General features: G+C 41.8%; 1 protein-coding gene across 7 annotated transcripts in view; it reads left to right on the plus strand.

Annotated features, from left to right (window-relative positions):
* The first annotated feature begins 1,475 nt into the window (after positions 1-1,475).
* LOC103133943 (RNA-binding protein Musashi homolog 2) overlaps positions 1,476-20,578 on the plus strand; it is a 130,373-nt gene continuing 111,270 nt past the window's right edge. For all 7 annotated transcript variants that reach the window (XM_007545939.2, XM_007545938.2, XM_007545940.2 and 4 more), the window contains exon 1: positions 1,476-1,561. In XM_007545939.2, the coding sequence (XP_007546001.1) occupies positions 1,525-1,561 (37 nt within the window). In that variant the 5' untranslated portion in view covers positions 1,476-1,524. The remainder of the gene's footprint in view (positions 1,562-20,578) is intronic.

Below are 20,578 nucleotides of genomic sequence, written 5' to 3' on the forward strand. Positions count from 1 at the left end.
TATATGTACATATAAATTCGGCTTGCTAACATTATTGAAGTTGCTCATGTTGCACTAATTGCTAACCCCTGATATAGTCCAATCATTCCGGGTTAAAATAACATCAGAAATGGTAGTACTCTCTCTGTATTAGTTGTTTGAGCAAAGATAAATCATCACCAAAAATCCTCCTTTTTTCACTCTGTTGCATTTGGTTCCTGTAAGCCAGCGGTATTATTTCTATGTCAAATTCAACAACACACAAAAAAAAAACAACTCCTCAAAGCACACCTGGAGACCAGATTTGGCGAGCAAATCTACAAATTGCTTATTTCTATTCTCCCTTTCCTAACAAGAATAATGAGCGACTTACAATTAGGTGAACTGTGTATATAGGTTATTGAAGGTCCCCGTGCGTTGCCCTCTATTTTTTTCCGCCAAATTGGAAATATTTTAGGGAGGTGCAAATGAAGTGCCTTGGAGCCGCATGTGGCCTGTGAGCCGTGCAGCAAGTAACCGGGGCCCCACAAGCTGTGCCAACGTCTTGTGTGCCAAATGTGTGGCAAGAGGGTGGCATGAATAGTGTGCCAGCGCTAGTCTGCCTGGCTGCCAGGCACTTCTCTTTATCCAATCAGACAGTTCGGCTTGAGCGAGACCCCTATTCTTGTCTGTTTCCATCTCCTCCCGAAGCTTTTCAGCCCTCCCGTGAAAAACACAGATGCGTGCACGCTTGTGCACAGCATTAAGCCTCCTCTGTGCACTGTTACGCTCACCTAGAGACCATAACCGGGGAGTGAGAAGCGCACGGCGTTCCCTCTTTGTTTCTACCCGCTGATGCTCTCCGCTCTCCTTTTCTCTCCAAGACAGAATCGCAGGCTAAATGAGCATGCCTCGGTCGGTTTTTTAAGCTTTTCATCAGAGTTATAGAAAGATGAGTTTGTCAGGGATGTCTGAAGAAGAAGCGCTGTCTGTCTGTGTGTGGCTTTATTGGACATGATGAAGGATGATATTATTGTGGATGCTGCTTCTGCTGAGGCCGGGAGATGAGGAAGGGTCCCATTTGTCTCTCTCCCGCTTAGTGTAATGTGTCTATCTGTCACTCTTCTCTCCAAGACTGGACGTTGGCGTTTGTCAAAATAATAATAATAATAAAAAAAAGAAGCATAATGTCAACACTGTTTCCACTTTTTATTTTTTTTAAACCGCTGGCCATTATTGTTAATTTTCTCCCCTGTCGCCACTCTAATCCAGACAAAGAGTAACACCGCAGAGATTGCATAATTTCCTGTAATATCTAAAATTACAGCGCACAAATGAAGGAGGGGGAGCGGTAACCTGACGATAATCCTGTGATCACCGAATGATTGCGTGGGAGAGAGGTGCTTAGAAAGAAATAAGTGTGAAGCAGCAAGGATATATATTCTAAGAGTAATTACAGCGAGTAGATGAGATGAGATTGAATGGGGAGGAGGTGATGTGAGGCACTCGGTGCAAAGATTAAGCTAATGCCAACGCTGCTCTTGTGTCTTCCAGGTTGACGACGCCATGCTTATGTTTGATAAGACTACTAACCGACATAGAGGTAAGTTCATAGCTTCTTCTTTGGTGCCGTTTCCCCCCCAAAAAAGAAGTGAGAAAACAGTCATTTTATGTCCTTTCCCCATGAGATAACACAGAACAGTTCCATTTCACATGATATTAGGTGTACCATCTGTTCAACAATGGGAGCGTGTCAAAGTAATCAATAAGCTGGTACGGTGTTTAGAATGTTTGAGCGTTAGACGCCACCCGTGAGAGTGTGTGTCTGTGTATGTGATGATGCTGGTGTGAGTGTTTCAGAGAGGTGCTTAAAGGGTGTAAAGATGGCGAGATGGTGGGTGCTGTGCAGTCAGATAACAGCATCAGATAAGACCCAGGAGAAGCACTGACTTTATCACTCCATCTCATCAGCTCCTTATCTGAGATGAGGGGGACATTTCTCTCTCATGCAGAGGACTTTCCAAAGACAGGTTTCCTCCCTGCACCACACTGCAGTCATAGCGTGGTGCCTTTTAGTCTCACCAGTGTTGTTTTAGGCCTGGTTTAAACAATTGATGTCGAGGGACAGTCGCCAGTGGTGAAGTTAGTTAGGCTTACTCCCCCAATCCACTTGCTTTTCATGCAAATCCAATGCAGATCAAATAAGTGTCTTAACCGTCACCAGTCTGTTTGACACTGAACTTTTCCTTTCTGGGTTTAACTTGCATGGTGTCTCATCCAGAGCAGGCTGCAAATTCTCCAACTGAACACAGATGGACACAGGCAACTGTTACATTTTCTTTGTGTATCACAGCTTCTCCTCACAACAGTTTTTCTTGTTGGTTCTTTTGCCTCTGGCTATATTAGTTTTTTTTTTCCCTTCAGGTTCTTGCTCGTGGTGCTTCCCACTTGTCGTTGGCTCCTGATATGTTTTAAACGCAGAGACGCGTTCTTGTTTTGGGACATTTCAATTACGTAATATAAAGAAGTCCTGTCGATAAAGACTTCATGAGGTCCTTCTTTCCAACTGAAAAATAAACAGTTTAGTGCCGAGGATAGTCATGCGTTGGAGCAAACAGTTTGGTCATTGAGGTTCGACTTGCATGGGAATAAAATGGGAATTAAGCAGCCTAAGCCTCCAATCAGAACCGAATCCACACATTAGATTATTCTCAAAAATGACAGAACCACTCAGATCTTTGACATATGTCCTGTACTGATAGTTCTTAAAGTCGGGGCCATTTTAGAAATGTTGTTGCACATAAAAACAAAAACAGGACTTAAATAAAAATAAAAGCAGCAATTATTTGCAATTAGCAATTATTGATTGCTAATTGTGTCATAATTGCACCACTTTTTAACCAACTCACTAAAAATGCGTGTATGCTCAACCTGTCGGCACGTCTTTTTATCTTTTGGGCAAGAAGTTGCAAAGTTTGGGAACCACTCCCCTCAATCAAGTTAGTTTTACCAAGAAATGTAGTGCATTGACATATTCCTCTACTTATTTTAACACATAAAACAAAATGAATAGCATGTTGTCTTTTTGTTCCTAGATCCATTTAGGGCCTCTTCTAATGGCCGTAACGGCTCAACAATGCAGGAAAGTAACTTTTTTCGGAGGTAGACTGTCACCAACTGTTTACGTGGGTGTGCGTTAGCAGTCAGCAGGCACTGACAGGTATTCAGCGAGAAAAAGGGGCAGACACTCATCTGGTTGTCACACCAGTCAGCTCACTTGTAGGCAGAGCTGCCATCACACCATTTCTTTGTACTGGGCTGAGCACTGCTCCGCCATAGAGGTGTAAATATTTGTTTGCACTGAGCCACTGTTCTTTTTTTATATATATGATAAATTTTTAAGTACGTTTTGGCTCTAGATTGAAAACCTTCCATCTTTCTTCTTCAGATCTATCTGCATTAGTAGATGTGCATGCGTGCTTGTCTGTGTGTTTCTGTGAGTGTGTGCTGTGCAGATAGAGTCTTTGAGTCTGGTAAACAGTTCCTAAGTGTGAAACATGTGAACTTTAGTGGAAGTGATCTATGGCTTTGAGGGGATTTTGATCTGTAGTGACAGAACCCAGTGTGAGGTCTGCTGTGAGACGAAGGCTTTTCTCGCAGTCTCTCTTATTTCTCACTCTTTTTCCTCTCCTGTCTGCTGCACCGCCAGCCGCTCTCCGAGAGGCTCCGGGCGCCACAATCGGGAGTGTGTGTTTGTGTGTGTGTGTGTGTGTGCCTGCGCGCGTGTGAGGCGTTTGCCTTTGGACAGCTAAATGCCCTTCAAACGAAGACAGTGATGGAGAAAGAGTCTTCTTGGCAATTTCTTTTCTAATGATATACTTATATCGAGCGTGACGTGGTGCTGAGAGGCAGCTGCAGTTCCACCAGCAGGCTCTGGTTTGTCCACCATAAAGATCCGAAACAGGAGATGCTCGCTGCTTTCATCTTAAAACCACAGCAGACCTTGCAGATGAATTGCATATAATATTAAAGACCAATAAGAGAATCTCAATAATTCATCCGAGCCATTGGTGCAACTGTGTAATATTAATGGCTTAGTTGCCCCTGTGACCACAACGGAAACAACATTGAATATAATATGAGTGAAACTAGTCCCCGGGCCCACTCTGCCACGTAATCCAGAGCAAGTGATGGGCATCTGGCAGCTTGCAGTCCAAATCAATTTCCCACCTGTTTCATTTTATCTTACAGATTGAGTCATGAAAAAATAATTCTTTTTTTTTCTTTTTTTCTTTTGCAGCGCTGCAATTGCTAAAAATAACATTATTTATTCAGCAAATCGAATGTTACACTGAGGAGTCCTCCTCAGATAAAGGGATTGCTGTTTCTGTAATTGCAAACCCTTAAAAATAATAGTTCAGGTGGAGCATACTGTGCTTTGAAAGCAGCTTGGCGAACTGTGCATTTATAACGGGTAAGAAAAAATTCTCTTACACCTGGAACAATGTTCAGACGCTGCACTTTACAACAATGACAAACAACTTATCCACGGACCTGCTTTACCAAGTGTGACTTAAAACGCGAAAGCAACGAGAGCGAAGAAGGTGGGTAGTTTTTTCTGAGAGAATAACTAAAAGCAGACACTGCTGAGGTTACAGTGGCTTCAACTTTTTCACATTTTGTCACCTTACAAATACAACCCTCATCGTGTTTTATTTTGGGACACAAAGTAGTATATAATTGTGGCTTTGGAGCAAAAGTAAATGAGGTTTTCAAAATATTTTACGAATACAAATCTGAAAATTGTTTCATTTATATCCAGCCTCCCTTACGCTGATATTCCTAAATAAAATTACAGCAGTCAGCAAACTTTGAGTAAAAACAGAGAAATTTGAGTTTTCTTCTAGAATTTTCTTAAAACTGTGGTGCTGGACTTTCAGGGATATATATGTTTATACCATATATACATGTATACCGTGTGTATATGATCAATTACATGTAGAGGAAACCCTGGACATTGAAAGAGAGTCACTGTAGTGATGAAAGTAAACCTTGTAAGAGGCACGGCAAACATCTACAACAAGGTATAATGAGGTAAGATGAGACCAAAACTTCACTTTTTGTTCCACATGCAAAACACTGTGTGGTGGAAAAACTACATCCACATCAAAATCAACATCAATCATGCTAATGTTTAGACAATGAGATTCAGCGGCGGCAGAATGATACTGTGGGGATACTGTTTGTTAGTCCACACCTAAATTTGATTGAGAATTTGTGGTATTTCCCAAATGACTTGCAGTTGCATAAAAAAAATCTGAAAAATACTCTCATAGTGTACGATGTGTCATTCTCAATTAGATGAAGAAAAGGAAAATTGCTATGCCTTCTTAGTAGACAACGTATTTTTCATTTTCCTAGATCTTTGTTCTGGCTGTGTAATGTTTTGTTTTGAGGAGTTTATTGCATGATTGGCGCTTGATTATTAGTGTGTCTTCCTTGGTGCTTTGGTGAATTAGAGAGAGGACAAACGTCACACTCCACTAGTAGCAGCATTGTCCTTCAGACGGTCCCCCCGAGCCTGGCGAAGCGACAACCAAAGGAGACGTTCTCTACCCTTCTCGTTTCCTCCGTTTCCTCTCTGCACCTTTGTTTCCGCTCTCTATCTCTCCCGGTCATTCACTCTCTCGTTCTTCCCTTTCTTTCGCGCAGTTGCACTATTTCTGTCTCTGCGCCGTCTCACCCCCGTCCTGACTGCCTGTCTTTGCCATCTTTCGCCTTCTCTTGTCTTTCTTCCCCCTCCTGCTAGAGGACACTCGCTGTAAGCAAAGCTCTCCACACAAAGGCGCACGCTGCACACCATCTTCTTGGCATTTAAAGGATGAGAATACAGCCAATTGTGTTGGAAATTGAACTCTCTAAAGCCTGCCTTCCCACCGCAGCAGTTCATTGTGGGTGAGTTCAGTGTCTTTGGTGAGCGGCTTGAGCTGTCCAGAGGTTGATGCCAGAGGGCGCCTATTGTTCCATGTTCCCCTGCAGTGTCCCCCTGCCACTCCGCCTCCCTTCAACCTTCCCTTCTTCCCCTGACATTCATCTCAGGACAGAAAAAGAGGAAAAACCTGAAATGCGTGCAATTTGTCAGCGCTTATTTTTTACGAGATATGCTTAACCCGTCTTGTTACTTGGACGGCGCAGTTCCCAAAAAAAAAAACAAAACCCAGGCTGGGACAAGGCCATGAGCACATGTCGCCGTCTGCACATACTTGTCATCATTCCCAGCACCCTTCCCATGACTCCAGGATGACAGGACGGACTGCGTGGGGTGGGAAAATAAAAGCTTTTTGGACTAGCCCCCGAGTCAAAATCATTCAGTCATTTTTTTTTTCTTTTTACCACCTCCCGTTTGGCTGACTGACACATGATCTATGATCTAAAATGTGATTTTACTGTCAAACACAATTGGTAGTGCCAAGGAGACAGTCGTGGTGAGGTGAAGAAAAAATGGCATCTCCTGCAAGAGAGGGGTATGAAGACTGTGATGAAAGAGTGGCAGCTATCATTATCCACCAAAGCATCACAGTTTAATTTGTGAGCGAAAGCTACGGACGATGATGGATGAATCTCACAGCTTATACATGTCTTTTATGCTCTGCTCTGCCACACAGTAATTAACCATCTCTCCTCATCACATTATCGCTCTCTTTATTGGCGCGTTTTGCAGATATATACACATATAATCCACAAGGGACCTATTAAAAGCCTGATACATAACATGAATATACAATTCCCCCCCTCCACTCCCCCAATTTCACTACGCATAAGTCACTTCTCAGCATCACACCTGCTATACAAATCCCCCAAAATGTAAGTATATATAAAGCAAATTAGTGCATAGCAATCTCAATTCTAAATTACACTCATTACACAGTTATAAGTAGCTGATTAATTAGGTCAAAAGTTGCACGTCATAGCGAGTTTGATTCCCACTCTGCTTGTGTGTATTTATGCACCGGGTAACAACCTGCAATTTTCATCAAGTGTCAAAAGTTTTTTAGCTCCAAATATTCCAGGTAGTATGTATATCTTACTTTGGGTGATGCATACTCCATTGCACGTGTTCTCGCTCACCTTTTTTTTTTTTTTTTTTTTAATTACACCATTAAGAAAGCTGATGAAATCCAAGTGTAACTTGCTTTCATATTTCTTTACAGTAGTTTGTAACCAGACAGCCGCCATTAGTGTGGCATTACAATGACTGTGTGACTGATTGTGAGCCAAATTCCTCCTTTCTTTGAATGATGCAAGTAATAGTAATGTGCAACAGTGTTGGGGACCAGAATAAAGGAATGCTGGCTGGATTGTCCCAGTCACAAGGGTGCTTTGTGCGAGAGAGCCACTGAGCGAGGCGCCGCGTTAGAAGCCGTGTTCCTGGAGAAGAAGGGGTTTCTTGGGTTTTTATGTGTGCGCGAGGAAAGGGCCAAGGCTGTGCGAATTTGTGTAGTCGTTTTTTTTTCTTCTTCTTCTTCTTCTTTTCTTTCTTTCTTCTTCTTCTATGGCTTAAAGGGCTGGTTTTCTTCTTGGCAGACGAACAGAAGACTGCATTGTGTGTGTCTGTAATCTCTTTACCTGGATTGGCAGCAAAACTAGCAAGTACAGCTCCCAGTGTGGAATTGGCACTCAGGAGTCAATGTCACACTGAGCAGGCTGCATCGCAGGCAGCCGAAAACTGGTTGCGTTTCTGACAGATTGTGTGTATGTATGACTGTGAGTTTTTCATGTGCAGGGCTTTCCAAAAGTATTGATATTCTCTTAACTTTTTCATTTTTTTTGTCACATTCCTACCACATATTTGTATGTATTTCATCTGAGCTTTGTGTGGCACATTGACACAAAGTACTGCACAGTTATGAAGTGAAAATAAAGTCATACATGAGCAAATACAGGGTCTTTTTTTTAACAAATAGAGAGCTAGCTAAAGCACCAGACCAGGAAAGGAGTGGATTATTTGAAGTAGCAGAGGTAACCATGGTGAGTCTGCACGAGCTCAGGTGAAATGATCTACTGAATATCATGCAGTTAATAGATCGGATGTTCACAGAAGAAAGTCAAAAGTTTGCCACAAATCAAACGTGTTAAAAGCAGTTCTATTTGGACCAAACCAATATTGACCATTTGGCCCACTTGCAAATGCCAGAAACACCGACTGCCCTTGAACACACTGCCGTGAATTTATCCATGGATGTTTCAGGATAATGCTTGGCTGATCGTCTTTTTGTCTGCTGGGAACAGTTGATTGAAAAAAGAACAGAGACAAACACAGGACAATGCTGGGAGAAACCAAAAAGACTTCAGCTTCTAATTCCAAAATACTTTATTGAACCCAGAGGGAAATTAAATGTTGCTGTAACTCATTTTAACTCAAATTCTTCAAGGAGTTATTTTTGATAATGATGGCTGTTGGCAGGGAAGATCTATTGTAGCTGGCTGTATTACAGTGAATTTGAAGAAGCCTCTGACTGAAGACACTGTTTTCCCAAGACAGCCTTGTGAAGACGATAGTCAGGGTTGTCCATACATTTCTTTATTTAAATTTTTTTTTAATGTTATTTCTTCAGTATCGGAACCAGGCAGGATGTCTTCCTCAGCAACAGACATTTCTCTGATTAGGTTCACCTTCCAGCAGATCATTGACTGAAAAATATTAGCTGTAATGGAAAGGTTCATATGTTTTAATGGGATAGTCAAAGTCCAATCTGAATCCAAAATCAAATTCAAAGCATATTGCAATACTGAAAAATCTATAGATGCTGAAGATCCAACCTGATACTCAGAGATGGCTACTGAGGTAGCCAACATATCAACCAACTTGTCTTAGAATAAAACTGTTTCTTCTTGCGTGTGTTATGTAGCGATTATAGATGGTTTGTAAAGGGCAGTTGGCTGGAGTATTTAAAGCAAAACCCATACAGCATCGATTTCAAGGAACTAAATGTTTGAGCTGTTTTGCAGTTTTCTTGAAGTTTGTTCCACATTAAAGGAGCATAAAAGCTGAATGCAGCCTTCCTTGTTTGGTTCTGGTTGTGTTTCTGGGGATGCAGAATAGACTAGAGCCAGCAGACCTGAGTGGCCTGGAAGACTGATATGGCAAAGACCGCACAAATTGTACTTTGACCAGTGACATTTCTCTCAGTATTGCTAATACTTGAAAATAGGGCAAATCTGAGTAGCAACATATTGCATTTGATGCTCAATATTAACCCTTCCAAATTCCAACCCACACTTTTCTGGTTCCATGATGAGTTTTTTTTTTTTGGTTCCTTTTCTTTGGTCAAGATATTTGAAAACCAAAACTTTTTCCCCCTTCCAAACTATGGACTACTTTGTGTTGATCTTTCAGATAAAGCCCCAGTAAACATATTTTGACATTTGTAGTTGAAAGCTGACAAACTGTGACAGGGTCAGTGGGTATGAATATTTTTTCAAGGCACTGTATGTTTGAACATGTTTCTTTTTAACCTCAAAAGATAAATACTATCTTTGCATCCCCCAAACAATGCAGCCCAGCTCAGCCCAAGTTTTAGTATGCACAGTATGTGTTTTAAAACTAGGGACAGATCTTAGCCTTAGGACACAGATGCTGCTAAAGTCACAAAGACTTGAAGAGCATGAAGTGTCACAATCCACCAACAAACTGACAGAAATTTGCCCCTGTGGCCTGACTTGGTGGTGGGGAAAAAATATAATTGGCCTCATTATCTTTCATCTCTTTGGCACATTACATTAATTATTTTCTACAAGGCTGCCACTTTGAGATCTGTAACCTGGGAAGCAAAACCTGCACCTCTACAGGTTTGAGTGTAGCTCGGTTTAAAGCGGCGGTATTTGACGTCACCACAATGCCTCATCAGCCACCGGTGCTAGGGATTGAACATGGCCGACTGAGCAGAGGATGTCTGTCTGCAAAGTGATTGCTGGCTCATTGACTGAGTAGGAGAGGAGAGTGGGGGATGAAAGGGGGTGGAGGGGGTGTACAGTTAAAGAAGAGAACAGGATGGAAAGAGGAAAACCAGAATGAAGGCATGGTGATGGCAAGGAAGAGAAGTAAATAAAGAAAAAAAAAAAAGAGTGGCTCAGTGGGAAGCTTCCCCCTGCTGGCTCCTCTGGCTGGAACCTGCTGCCGATGGCTTCAAAAGAGCGCCAGGCAGTCTAGGCCTCTGCTTCTAGCAATTAGAGATCACTCCAGCGGATACCTCCTGGCCAGCCAGCAAATCCCTCAAAAATACCCTCTGATTACTACTGTAGGACACAGGCTGTTTACCAAATGGATCTAGCACTGCTGAGAGTGAAGTTTGATAATGCCTCCCTTTATTCAGGCTTGAGAGGGAGCGGGATCGTCTCAGTTTTAAAGATCGTTCTACGGCGAAAGATTGTTTGATAAATTTATGCCAACGAGAAATAAATGCTACGTTTAGTAACGTCTTTACATTGTACCTTCAGTCTCTGCTTCAATCTACCTTGATGGGAGCGATAAAGGGACAGTTTAGATATTTTTGAAGTGAAGTCTTGTAAACATCTGAATAAAGGTTTGCTTGATGTTGTATCAATGTGAGTTTCATGACGTGAGGAAACTTTCAAATCAGTGGAAGGTTAACAGCTAGTCAGACGAGGCCTTAGCAATTTAAAACGAGTGGAACTGAAACATTAATATCCATAGTATACAGCATAGAGTTGGATGATACAGACTCTTGTAGTTTTTATGTAGCCAGAGCTACAGTATGAATAATTTTTATCCTCCTTTTAGTTTACAAGTGTAAGGAGTACACCACCAGGGCTATCGGTGTTTTCCCTGACTCCTCATTTGTTGGTAATTGATGCAAAATAATTCAATGATGGTATAAATAATCCGTCTTTAAGCATCTCCGGTGAAGCCACAGGTTAAGCTTTGATTGATTGTAGGTGGCTGTTAACAGTGCAATAAGTCGGGATATTCTGTCACATTTAAGCTTCTAAAATCCATATGCATGTTATTGTTGGAACAGAGAAAAAAATAACCATAAAATAAATTCAGCTAAATTATTTACCAATTAAGAAATACAGCCCCAATACCAACCAAAACAAGTCGCTTTACTGGAGAGTCATGCCAGAGGTTGCTAACATGATCAATACTCCAGCAGCACCTCCACAAATAAAGTTAGTAGAAGACCCAAGACAAGAATAGTTGACTCATGTCTCAGTTTAGAAATGTAAAATGTGTGTTCGTTGTCAATAGTAGGCCAGACGTGTAGATATGAAATGTCTCCGAGTGGGGTGTAATTTAATCTGCGGTAAGTATAAAAAAAATATAAAATGTGCCATCATATTTTATCCCAAAAAATTGGAACAAAAGAGCAAAATTGTAAAGGTACTACATGGTGAAAGAGTAAACATCATCTGACTAGCGATCATTCTTCTAATCACTTCTGCATGGCATTTTTCTGCTTCAGCTAAGGAAACTATTACAGCTAATGATCAAAATATCCCAAAACTCTCATATTCCTTTTTTTTTTTTTTATGGCTGAAAGCCCCCACTTTACATCTCCTCTTGTGTAAATGATGTTGATTTGATAGAAATTGTAGTGTTTCACACCTCCCTTGTGCCATGACTTGACTGAATGACAGAGTAAAACAATCAGCGGCCGTGTCTGATTTAACTCATCGCCACTGCGCTCACATCAAGCGGAATCGGATATCGTTGCACTTCCCCTTGCATCGCCGCAGCCTCCAGACACATTCCTTATTGTATTCTCTCACCTTGACAGACCTGATATTAGCGATTAGTGTGAATGTCATTTAAATGGCAGAGCTAATCATACGCTCCGGGTGTACATCCACCGGAGGGGCCCCTCACCTTGGCCTAATCTCGGTGACGAAAGGAAATGATGTGTTTAGCCCGCTTTTAATAACTGCTTTAGCTCATCGGCTCCCAGGCGGGGCCGACTTTGCGGCTGAGCCGTCTCCTCACAGGGGGGAGGCGCAGCGGGAAGTAAGGAGGTCTGGCCTATGTCCCCCCGCTTCCTCCTCCTCTGACTCTTTGTTGTTGATCCGCATCCTGACATCGGCGACCTGAGAGGCTCACCTCCGAATCTACACCAGCATTAAATTAGCTGGGATTCTGTCGTCTGCAATGAGACACACTTGACAGATTGGTGATTAAAGGGTAGAGAATCCTCCTCTTGTCACCTGTCTGTTTTCTTCTGCTCATGGCTGACATCTACCCCTCAATCAATGTCCCTGTACTCATATGCGTCTGTGTGGAGTGTGAGGCGTGTGTCTGTGTGTGCACTTTAAGCCCAGGCACTGGATGGGTTTGTTTTTTGCTTAGACTCTGCTGTGCTGGCCCGGCATGGCCACTGCAAAGGAAAGGAGGATGAAGGCAGGAGATTGTGGAAGAAAGCCTGGGGTTTTAATCTCTTCCCCATGTTTATCTCACCACCAGGAGACAAACCATGTGCCATTAAAAACATCAGCTACTCCCACTGGTTGGCAGCACAGCCACACCTCTGAAGACATTTGAAGGACACAATAAAAGGGAGAAAAAACATCTGCAGTTATGAAGGAGAGCTATGCCAGGATTTTACACATTTATCGGTAATGGATTTAGGTGGAGTTTTCCTCAAACACACAGCACACTGGTAGCATTTGTTGTGCACACACTCACACTGCATATTTGCGATATAAATACTCTGTCTTAAAGGACGAGGAGAACTTATTTGAACAAAAATAAGCAAACATTTTCGGCCTCGGCTGCAATGGGGGATTCGGTCTCCTCAGGAAATGAAAATGCCAGCCTGGAATTGTCATCATATTGAGAGTTAGCACACCTTTGACCTTGTAATACCCCTACAGCCTCTCTATTTGTGACCTGCTTGATGCTCTTAGAAAGTGAAACCATCGGGGAGGATCTACTCTCACATCATCATTCTCAGAACACCTAATAGTGGATTTACCAAGGTTAAACCCCCTGTGAAATTGCAGACACCGTGACCTGGAATACTGAGTTTACATCTGCTCACACACACAAACGCGCTCACGCAGGCAGACATGCTCAGAAACTCGCTCCTGCACGAGACTGTTTGTTGTCAAAGACCGCTCCTCGTGGATAAACTCAGGCTCATCTGGATGAGACATAGCTGTGAACTGACATGGTCAAGACATTAGAACAATGTTCCGCAACATTCCGATTAAAGCAGGAATATTTTAACTTTCACACTTGCTGTTAGTGGAACTGACAAGGGAAGTGGTCGCCTATCTCTGCGTTGTCCCCCTGTATTTACAGCTTGATTGGTGCCTAGCCAAGCATCTTACAGCTGAGCGCAGCACATGAGGGAATTAACTGTCTTGTGTGCAGTGTTAGTGAAATATGTCTTTTCAAGTCTTTGTAAGGTTTAAAAAAAAACATGCTGATGCACACAGGTGTGTGTGTGTTTGATGATAGCTATTACGCTCAAAAATGAGCCACAAAAGCACGGCCACTCCTCACTGTTAAGGGGATGGTAGCTTATTTGTCAACATCTTCACTGATAATGTATGATGATGAAGTGGATGATCCTTTTTTTACTCTTTTTTTTTTGCCAATTTGTTCCTGAGGGAACTAGCTAACAGTTTATATCCTTCCAATTTATCAGTTTCAAGTAATGCCTTGCAAAAGTCTTCATAGCCATTGGACTTTTTTGTCCTGCTGGAAGCTAAACCTGGATCTCAGGTCTTTTCCAGCCTCCATATTTTCACACATCATGACACCTCCACTACCATGTTTCACAATGTAGAGGATGTGTTCAGGGCCAAATGCACCGTTTTCCAGCACTCATAGCTCTTTGCATGAAGCTAAAAAATGCTAGTCCTGTTTCAACCGGTTTGCCTCGAATCAAAGCCATCGAACATTTCTTGTTAATTATGCACTACTTTATGTTGGTCTCAAAGATTCCTATGGAATACATTAAAATTTGTGGTTGTTTAAAAAAAAATGTAAAAAGGATCCCACCAGATATACTCTGAAAATGCACAGATGAGTAATTCTAAAGACCCTGATTTTATATACTTCCCCTTCTATTTTATTTACATCTTTTGTTGTCTTAAAAAGAGCTTTTCTGCTGAAGTTTTTTTTCAAACTTATTATTTTAATAATTGCCCTGGGAAAAAAGCCTGCCCCTACACTAAAAAAACCCACAATCAGTCACTGAGCCACAGCAATCACCTCTCACAGAGAGATTGCAAGATGAATTAGATTACATCACCTGCAGTCCAGGCATCTAATCATAGATTAAAGTGAAAAAGAGCGGTCTGTGGTTTTTCTTTCATGTGATCTTTTTGTTCTTCCTCTTTGTGCGTTCAGGGTCAAACTGGGTGTTGATACCGTTTTGAAGTGTTTAACAAAAATACAAGCGCCCACCAATCACTTTTGTAAGGTAGCCTCACTTCTGTTCTTGTTGTCTCTTACGTTTGGTGTGTATTTGGCCAACTTCTTCCGTCCGTCCAGCCCCTACTTGCTGCTGATTGACCTCCCACAGCCCTGCTGGTTTATCACTTAAACAGTTGTAGCAGTCATTTTTGAAGTGAAGGAGCTTTTTATACAGAAGCAGCCAAGACAATCATAGCACTGCGGGGTACATCCTGCCTTTGACTGGTGTTTTGCCAGACAAGATAGACTTGCTGATATGCTTTATTTTGTCTGCTTGTGTGTCTGCTTGTAAAAAAAAAAAAGCAGCAAAAAGAGCAATTTTGTCTGCCGTCATGAACAATGAAGCATCTGTAATAACCAACAGCTCAGAAGGAGCGCGTGGCGTCTGTCCCCATATTTACCAGCAGCCTTCATGCTGCTTCACATATTTGTAAGAAGCAGAAATTTGACATGTCTGAAAATGACGTACTAATGCGCTGAAACCATTATCTGACCATTACATCTGACAGACAATAAAAATGTTTTAATACGACCCTCTCTTATACATAACAAGCAGCTAAAAATGTGTTGTTTTTTTTCTTTCGCAGCCCGCTTACAGCTGTGACGATGACCTGAGAGTTTGTGTGTGGGAGTGACTGAGTGTGTGAGCATGCCTTCACCCTGTAATAAGGGTTGCCTAGCCAAGCGTATGTGTCAGGGTGGAGATGCCTGGCTCATTAGGCACTATGGCAGGATAATATATGAACAGCGCTCATGAATGTTCACATAGGTATAGAGAATGTGCTAGAGGGAAAAAGGAGGCAGCCATTGTTTTTTTTTTATTATTATTCTCTCTCCTGTCTTCCCTATCTTGCCCACAGGCACCTCCTCCTCTTCTTCTCTCTCCACTTCCAGCTTTTTCTTTGTGTGCACGTGCCTGGGGATATTTAGGCTCCCCGGTCACATTATGCCCTGTTTTTTGATGCAGAGCTGCCACTCCACGGGTTTATACCATTTATTCCTAAATTAATTTATTTATTGGTTTATTAAATTTAATTCATTGCGTCTTGCATGATGCTTGTTTTGCGGCTCTGTTGCTCGATTGACAGGTTGCCAGTCATGGTAAGATTCCATATCCCATCGGCGTCATGCAGCAGCACGCTGCTAATTGAGTTGAATGCGTAGCTCGTCTCTCCTCAGTGAATCCATCTGTCGCCGTCTTGTCATCAGTTTGTTCGCACTTGACAGGTTCCAAGTCTGTCTTTGTGTGTTTAAATGTGTGCCCCCGTGTAGGTGTGAAGTGCTTTTAAATCTATGCAAGAGAGTGTGTGCGCTACAATTTGTATATAAAATGAGTGGCTTCGTTGTGGCCTGGCTTGGTGTGTTATATGCCTACAACAAATCCACCATCAACCAACTTCACTTTGCAATATGGCAAATTTATGTTCACCATCTGTCACTTCATGACAACGTTCTTGATATTAGGCACACCCTCATAAACCTGCAGGAACTACACTAACATTGGTCTGGGTGGTTGAAATACTGAAATGGCAAACCTTTATTTCCTGCACCCTGTGCAATTGGACAACCATTCTGCAGAAATGCGTGTTCCCCACAGATGCTCTTTTAGATTTAGACCTACAGCATCCATCTATCCATTGTTTATTCCATTCTTATCCATGCAGGTCACAGGTAAGCAGGTGCCGATCTCGAGCAGAAATTTGGCAATATGTGGAGTACACCCTGGATATGTTGAATTTTAGAATTTAGGGACAAACAATACCTTCATTCCTCTTTTCTTTAATCTTTTTGTTGAGTGTTAAGGCACACAGTAAAATACATTTACAAATTCAGCTGGTGTCATTTCACTTAAGAACACTCTGGAGGACGCCAAACGTTTTCCCAGGGCAGAAGGCATTTTTAGACCCTCTAGAGGGTTCTGGGTGTTCAAACAGTGTGGCATCCCCAACAAACCTCCAAATTCAGATGAATTCAAGGCATTCTGATCAGATGCCCAAACCTGCTCTAATTTAAGTTCCTGTTCCATTGCTTGAATCTCCTCACCCCATCTCCAAGGACGATTTTAGCCACACTGCGGAGGAGTTAAATTTTCTTGGTTTCGTGATCACTAGTAATTGTAGGATAAATTAATAGACACCTTGATGAGATTGCTTTTTCTTGCGGGGTCATGAGGGGGTGATTATTGGGTGAAAGCGAAGTACACGGAAGAGAAATTGCTTGTCAATCGAAGGGCGACACAGAGATAGGCATCACTTTCTGAACAAACAAAATAAGCCGCATGCATTTTCTTCCATGCATCTTTATTGTAAAACCCCCAAATAAAACCAGGCGCAAATCATCACCTTTAGATAATAGCTAATTGGCTAATAATTCACTCTTACTATTTATAAAAATGTTGTGTCAAGACCTTGGAGGCTAATAGCTACAATAATTTTACTAATTTAAAAATGATTAAATTCCAGCTATCTTCCAGTTTCATTTATGCACATTAACTTTTGGGAACTGAGTGCTTGGAGTGTTTTGATAAACTCTATCCTTCCCGTTATCACTCCCCATTGTCACTAGATAATCAGTGTTTTTACATCACCTGTCAGTGTGCAATGATAGTCATTTGTGGGTTCAGTGTACACAGAAGCAAAGTACATCAGTGGATACTTGTGAGCACAACTCCTAAATATTTTGCTTAAACTACAGTTTGTTGGAGTGTTTGAGCATTTTCTCCGGTTTTTTTTTTCTCCGGAGCAAAGTTGAAATATAGGAAGGGCTTCTTTCCCGTCTTAAAAAAATTAAGGAAATTATGAAATTTGCAACTGTGTAATGCTGCCTAAAAGTATACCTTTTTAAATCTAAATGTTTGTCATTTCTCTCCGGGTACTCCGGCTTCCTCCCACAGTCCAAAAACATGACTGTCAGGTTTATTGGATTCTCTAAATTCTCCCTAGTTGTGAGTGTGTGTGTGTGTGTGTGCATGGTTGTTTGTCATGTCTGTGTCTGTGTTGCCCTGCGACAGACTGGCGACCTGTCCAGGGTGACCCCGCCCGAAACGTTCGCTGGAGATAGGCACCAGCACCCTTCCTGACCCCATTAGGGACAAGGGTGTTGGATGGATGGATGGATGGATGTTTGCCATTGGCATTTTTACTCATCAGTACATGGGTCTTTGATTAACTAACATGCAAGATGCATGTAAATATTGGGACACAGTAATCTAGAGGGGAGAAAATAAAAGCATGAGTAGCCATCTGAAGTTGACACCAGTTTTGAAATGATTCTCAAATTATAAAAAAAAATGTTTAGAACAAGTTGTTTTCATTGACATTCTAGAAACATTCATTGGTCAAAAACAACACCTCAAGTTTGGTTTGAGGGGTATATTTAACTCTATGCTTTTAGGCACTTGTCTGATTCCTATAGTTGGAATATCTCTGAAGTTTTGAAGAGATTGTGCAACTGATGTCATCAGCCAACTGAGTGTATATATATGTGTCGTAAAAAAAAGTGAGTCCACATTTCAGCCTTGGGGTTCTCCACACCATCAGTAGATTGTGACATAATGTGTTTTTTTTTCAACTTCGACAACTTTGTGGTAGCAAAATACAAAAAGGAAATTTAGAAATAAAAACTCCTACAGAAGAGACATTCTCCTGTGTGCTTTGTTTTGAGCTCATGTTACAATTTAACGCATGTGGATATTATAACAAAACTCGCCTTCTCTGGGTTTCCCTTCATGTAACGGGACAAAGATGGATTCAAAGGGTTAGTGGTGTTTGTGTTCATCCGTGTATGAATCTCGTGATGTTTGCTTTGGTCTTGATCTATACCGGGCTCGACTGAAAGAGGACGAACTTAAAAGAGAGTCTATCTGTGTGATGTATTCTCTCTATCAGCAGATAGATGACGTCTCCGCCGTGTTTCACCGCCTCACCTTCATCACTGTCTTTCATCGCCGCTGCCATCCCTACTCTGTTCACTCAAAGTTGCACGCAGGAGAAAGATAGAAAAGGGAGACATAAAGAGAACGTGTGCTAGGAGGAGAAGGTGCACGCCGCAGCGTTGATGGCACTTCTTACAGCGGCGCATGTCCTAGCTTTGATACAGTACAAGAGTGCTGTAAGACTGCGGTGAATAAAGACAGTGCTCTGTTTGAGAGAGGAAGTTCACCACGCTCCCGTGTCAGTTCGCTTTGGGAGGGATTCTGTCTCGAGGAGAGGCTTGAATTTTTTATTTTTTATTTTTTTGAAGACCTCGAGTGTTTTTCTGTGCCTCCAGAGGCAGCTTTGCTGCCTGTGTGTGTGCATGTATGCGTGTGTGTGTGTGTGTGTGTGTGTTTCTCTGAGTTTGTGTACCTGGAGCATATGGGAACAAACTCTGTAAGCACTACAAATGAGCAGTTTCCTTATCATCAATCCCACCTTTCACGCTGTTGTGAGCTTTAATATAACAGATACTCACAAACACTCAGAGGGTCGCACACATGCATGCTTGAACCTATGTACACACAGCCGTACTACCACGCCGGCTCCCCTTCTTCCAAACTGTCACAGTTGAGGAGCACTTGCTTCAAAGGCAGCTGTCTCTCATCTCCCTTTATCGCCGTCATCTTTTCCTCGGTTACTTTTTCTCGCCTCTGTCACTTCACACGTTTTTTTTTCTTTTTTTTGCTCATTCCCCTGTGCTTCTCTTTCTTTGTTTCCCACCTTTTCTCTTTCTCACCTTTGCCTTTGTCTGCTCTACTTACCTGCCAGGGAGATTCTCCACCAAAGAAAGCGATGCTTTCTTTTAAAATAAAAAATAAAATATATTATTTTATGTTCATCCTCCATTTCTGGAGAGTTCACTTTTTGTGAAATGTAGCCTCAAAGGATCCATATCACAGGTCGTTCTGTGTCCAACGTGCACAAATCTGAATCCAGCCCCCACCCAATCCATCAGACAGCAGCAGCAGCAGCCAGCCTCACCGACTCCTGCTTCATTTCTCATAAATTAGTCCTACCTCTCACACACTTTGCTTTTGTTTCTTGCTCTTACTCATTCCATTCTCCCCATGCCCTCTCCCGCCTTCCATCTCTCTGTGGTCCTCACATTTCATTTTTCTTCCTACAAATGCCACACTGCAGTCCCTTAAGAAATGTCATTTCTGTCTTCTCCTTTTGTTCTGTAATTTCTCCATGTCCCTCCTTTTCTCTTGGGAATTCATTTATCGTTTGCTGTTCTTCTGTCCCCAGCTCTCTGATCTCTCTGTCTCGGTCTCTCTCTCTACGTATGTCTCTCTGTCTTTGTCCCTGGGATGCAACCGCTCTCTTTTTCTCCAATGTGTCTTTTTTTTCACTCCCCATTGAAGTAATTGAATCAAGTTCTAAAATGTGATATGTGGTAAGTCTCCTGTGATTTATTTTTAACCACAAAATGTAGTGTTAGTAACAGCAATATTTAGGACAAATGAGTGGAGGAAGGACTTTGTGAACGACAGAGGGGGAATGAGCTAACTCTGGGTTTTCCATGTCTAGGTGTGATTGGTTCACCTGCAATGCCCTTGGACCCAGAATGGGGTTAGAAATGCATTACAGGTTAGCTTGTTAGCAGTACACTGTTTCCATCAAACATAAATACACAACCGCATACCTATGAAAAAGTATTTTGTTCCCTTAGAGTTACTCTTTTTCATTTTAGTTGTTTAAGATCATAAAACAAATTGTAATATAATAAAAAAAAAATTAAAAAAAAACCTGAGTAAGTGTAAAAGGAAGCTTTCAAATTAGGATTTTATTTATTTTTAAGGGGAAAATGCTGCCCAAGCCATCGCACACTAAACCTAATAACTGGTTCTGCTGCCTACTCCTCCTCACAAATTTGTCTTAATTCTTTAACTTTTGAGAGGTTTTCCTCATAAACAGCCTATTTAAGTTGAATCCAAAACGACTCAATCAGCTACAAGTCTGGACTTTGATTAGTCTTCTGTGAAGCTGTTGTTTCGTGTTTTTTTTTTATTTTTTATGTGTGTTTGTTTTTGTTCTAATAAGACCGAATAAAGTGCTTGTAAACTAACTTAATTGTGAACATAGCCATTAGTCAGGCAGCTATGAGCACAGCTCTGCCTTTTTCTGCTAATGCTGCTGTGTGTCAACTTGTCCCTTCCTACTTAATGTTCGTTCTGAAGGATAACAAGTCAGATTGTTTACGTGT

Source organism: Poecilia formosa, unplaced genomic scaffold (genome assembly GCF_000485575.1).
Source record: "Poecilia formosa unplaced genomic scaffold, Poecilia_formosa-5.1.2 Scaffold14, whole genome shotgun sequence".
In the NCBI taxonomy this organism is placed as follows: Eukaryota; Metazoa; Chordata; class Actinopteri; order Cyprinodontiformes; family Poeciliidae; genus Poecilia; species Poecilia formosa.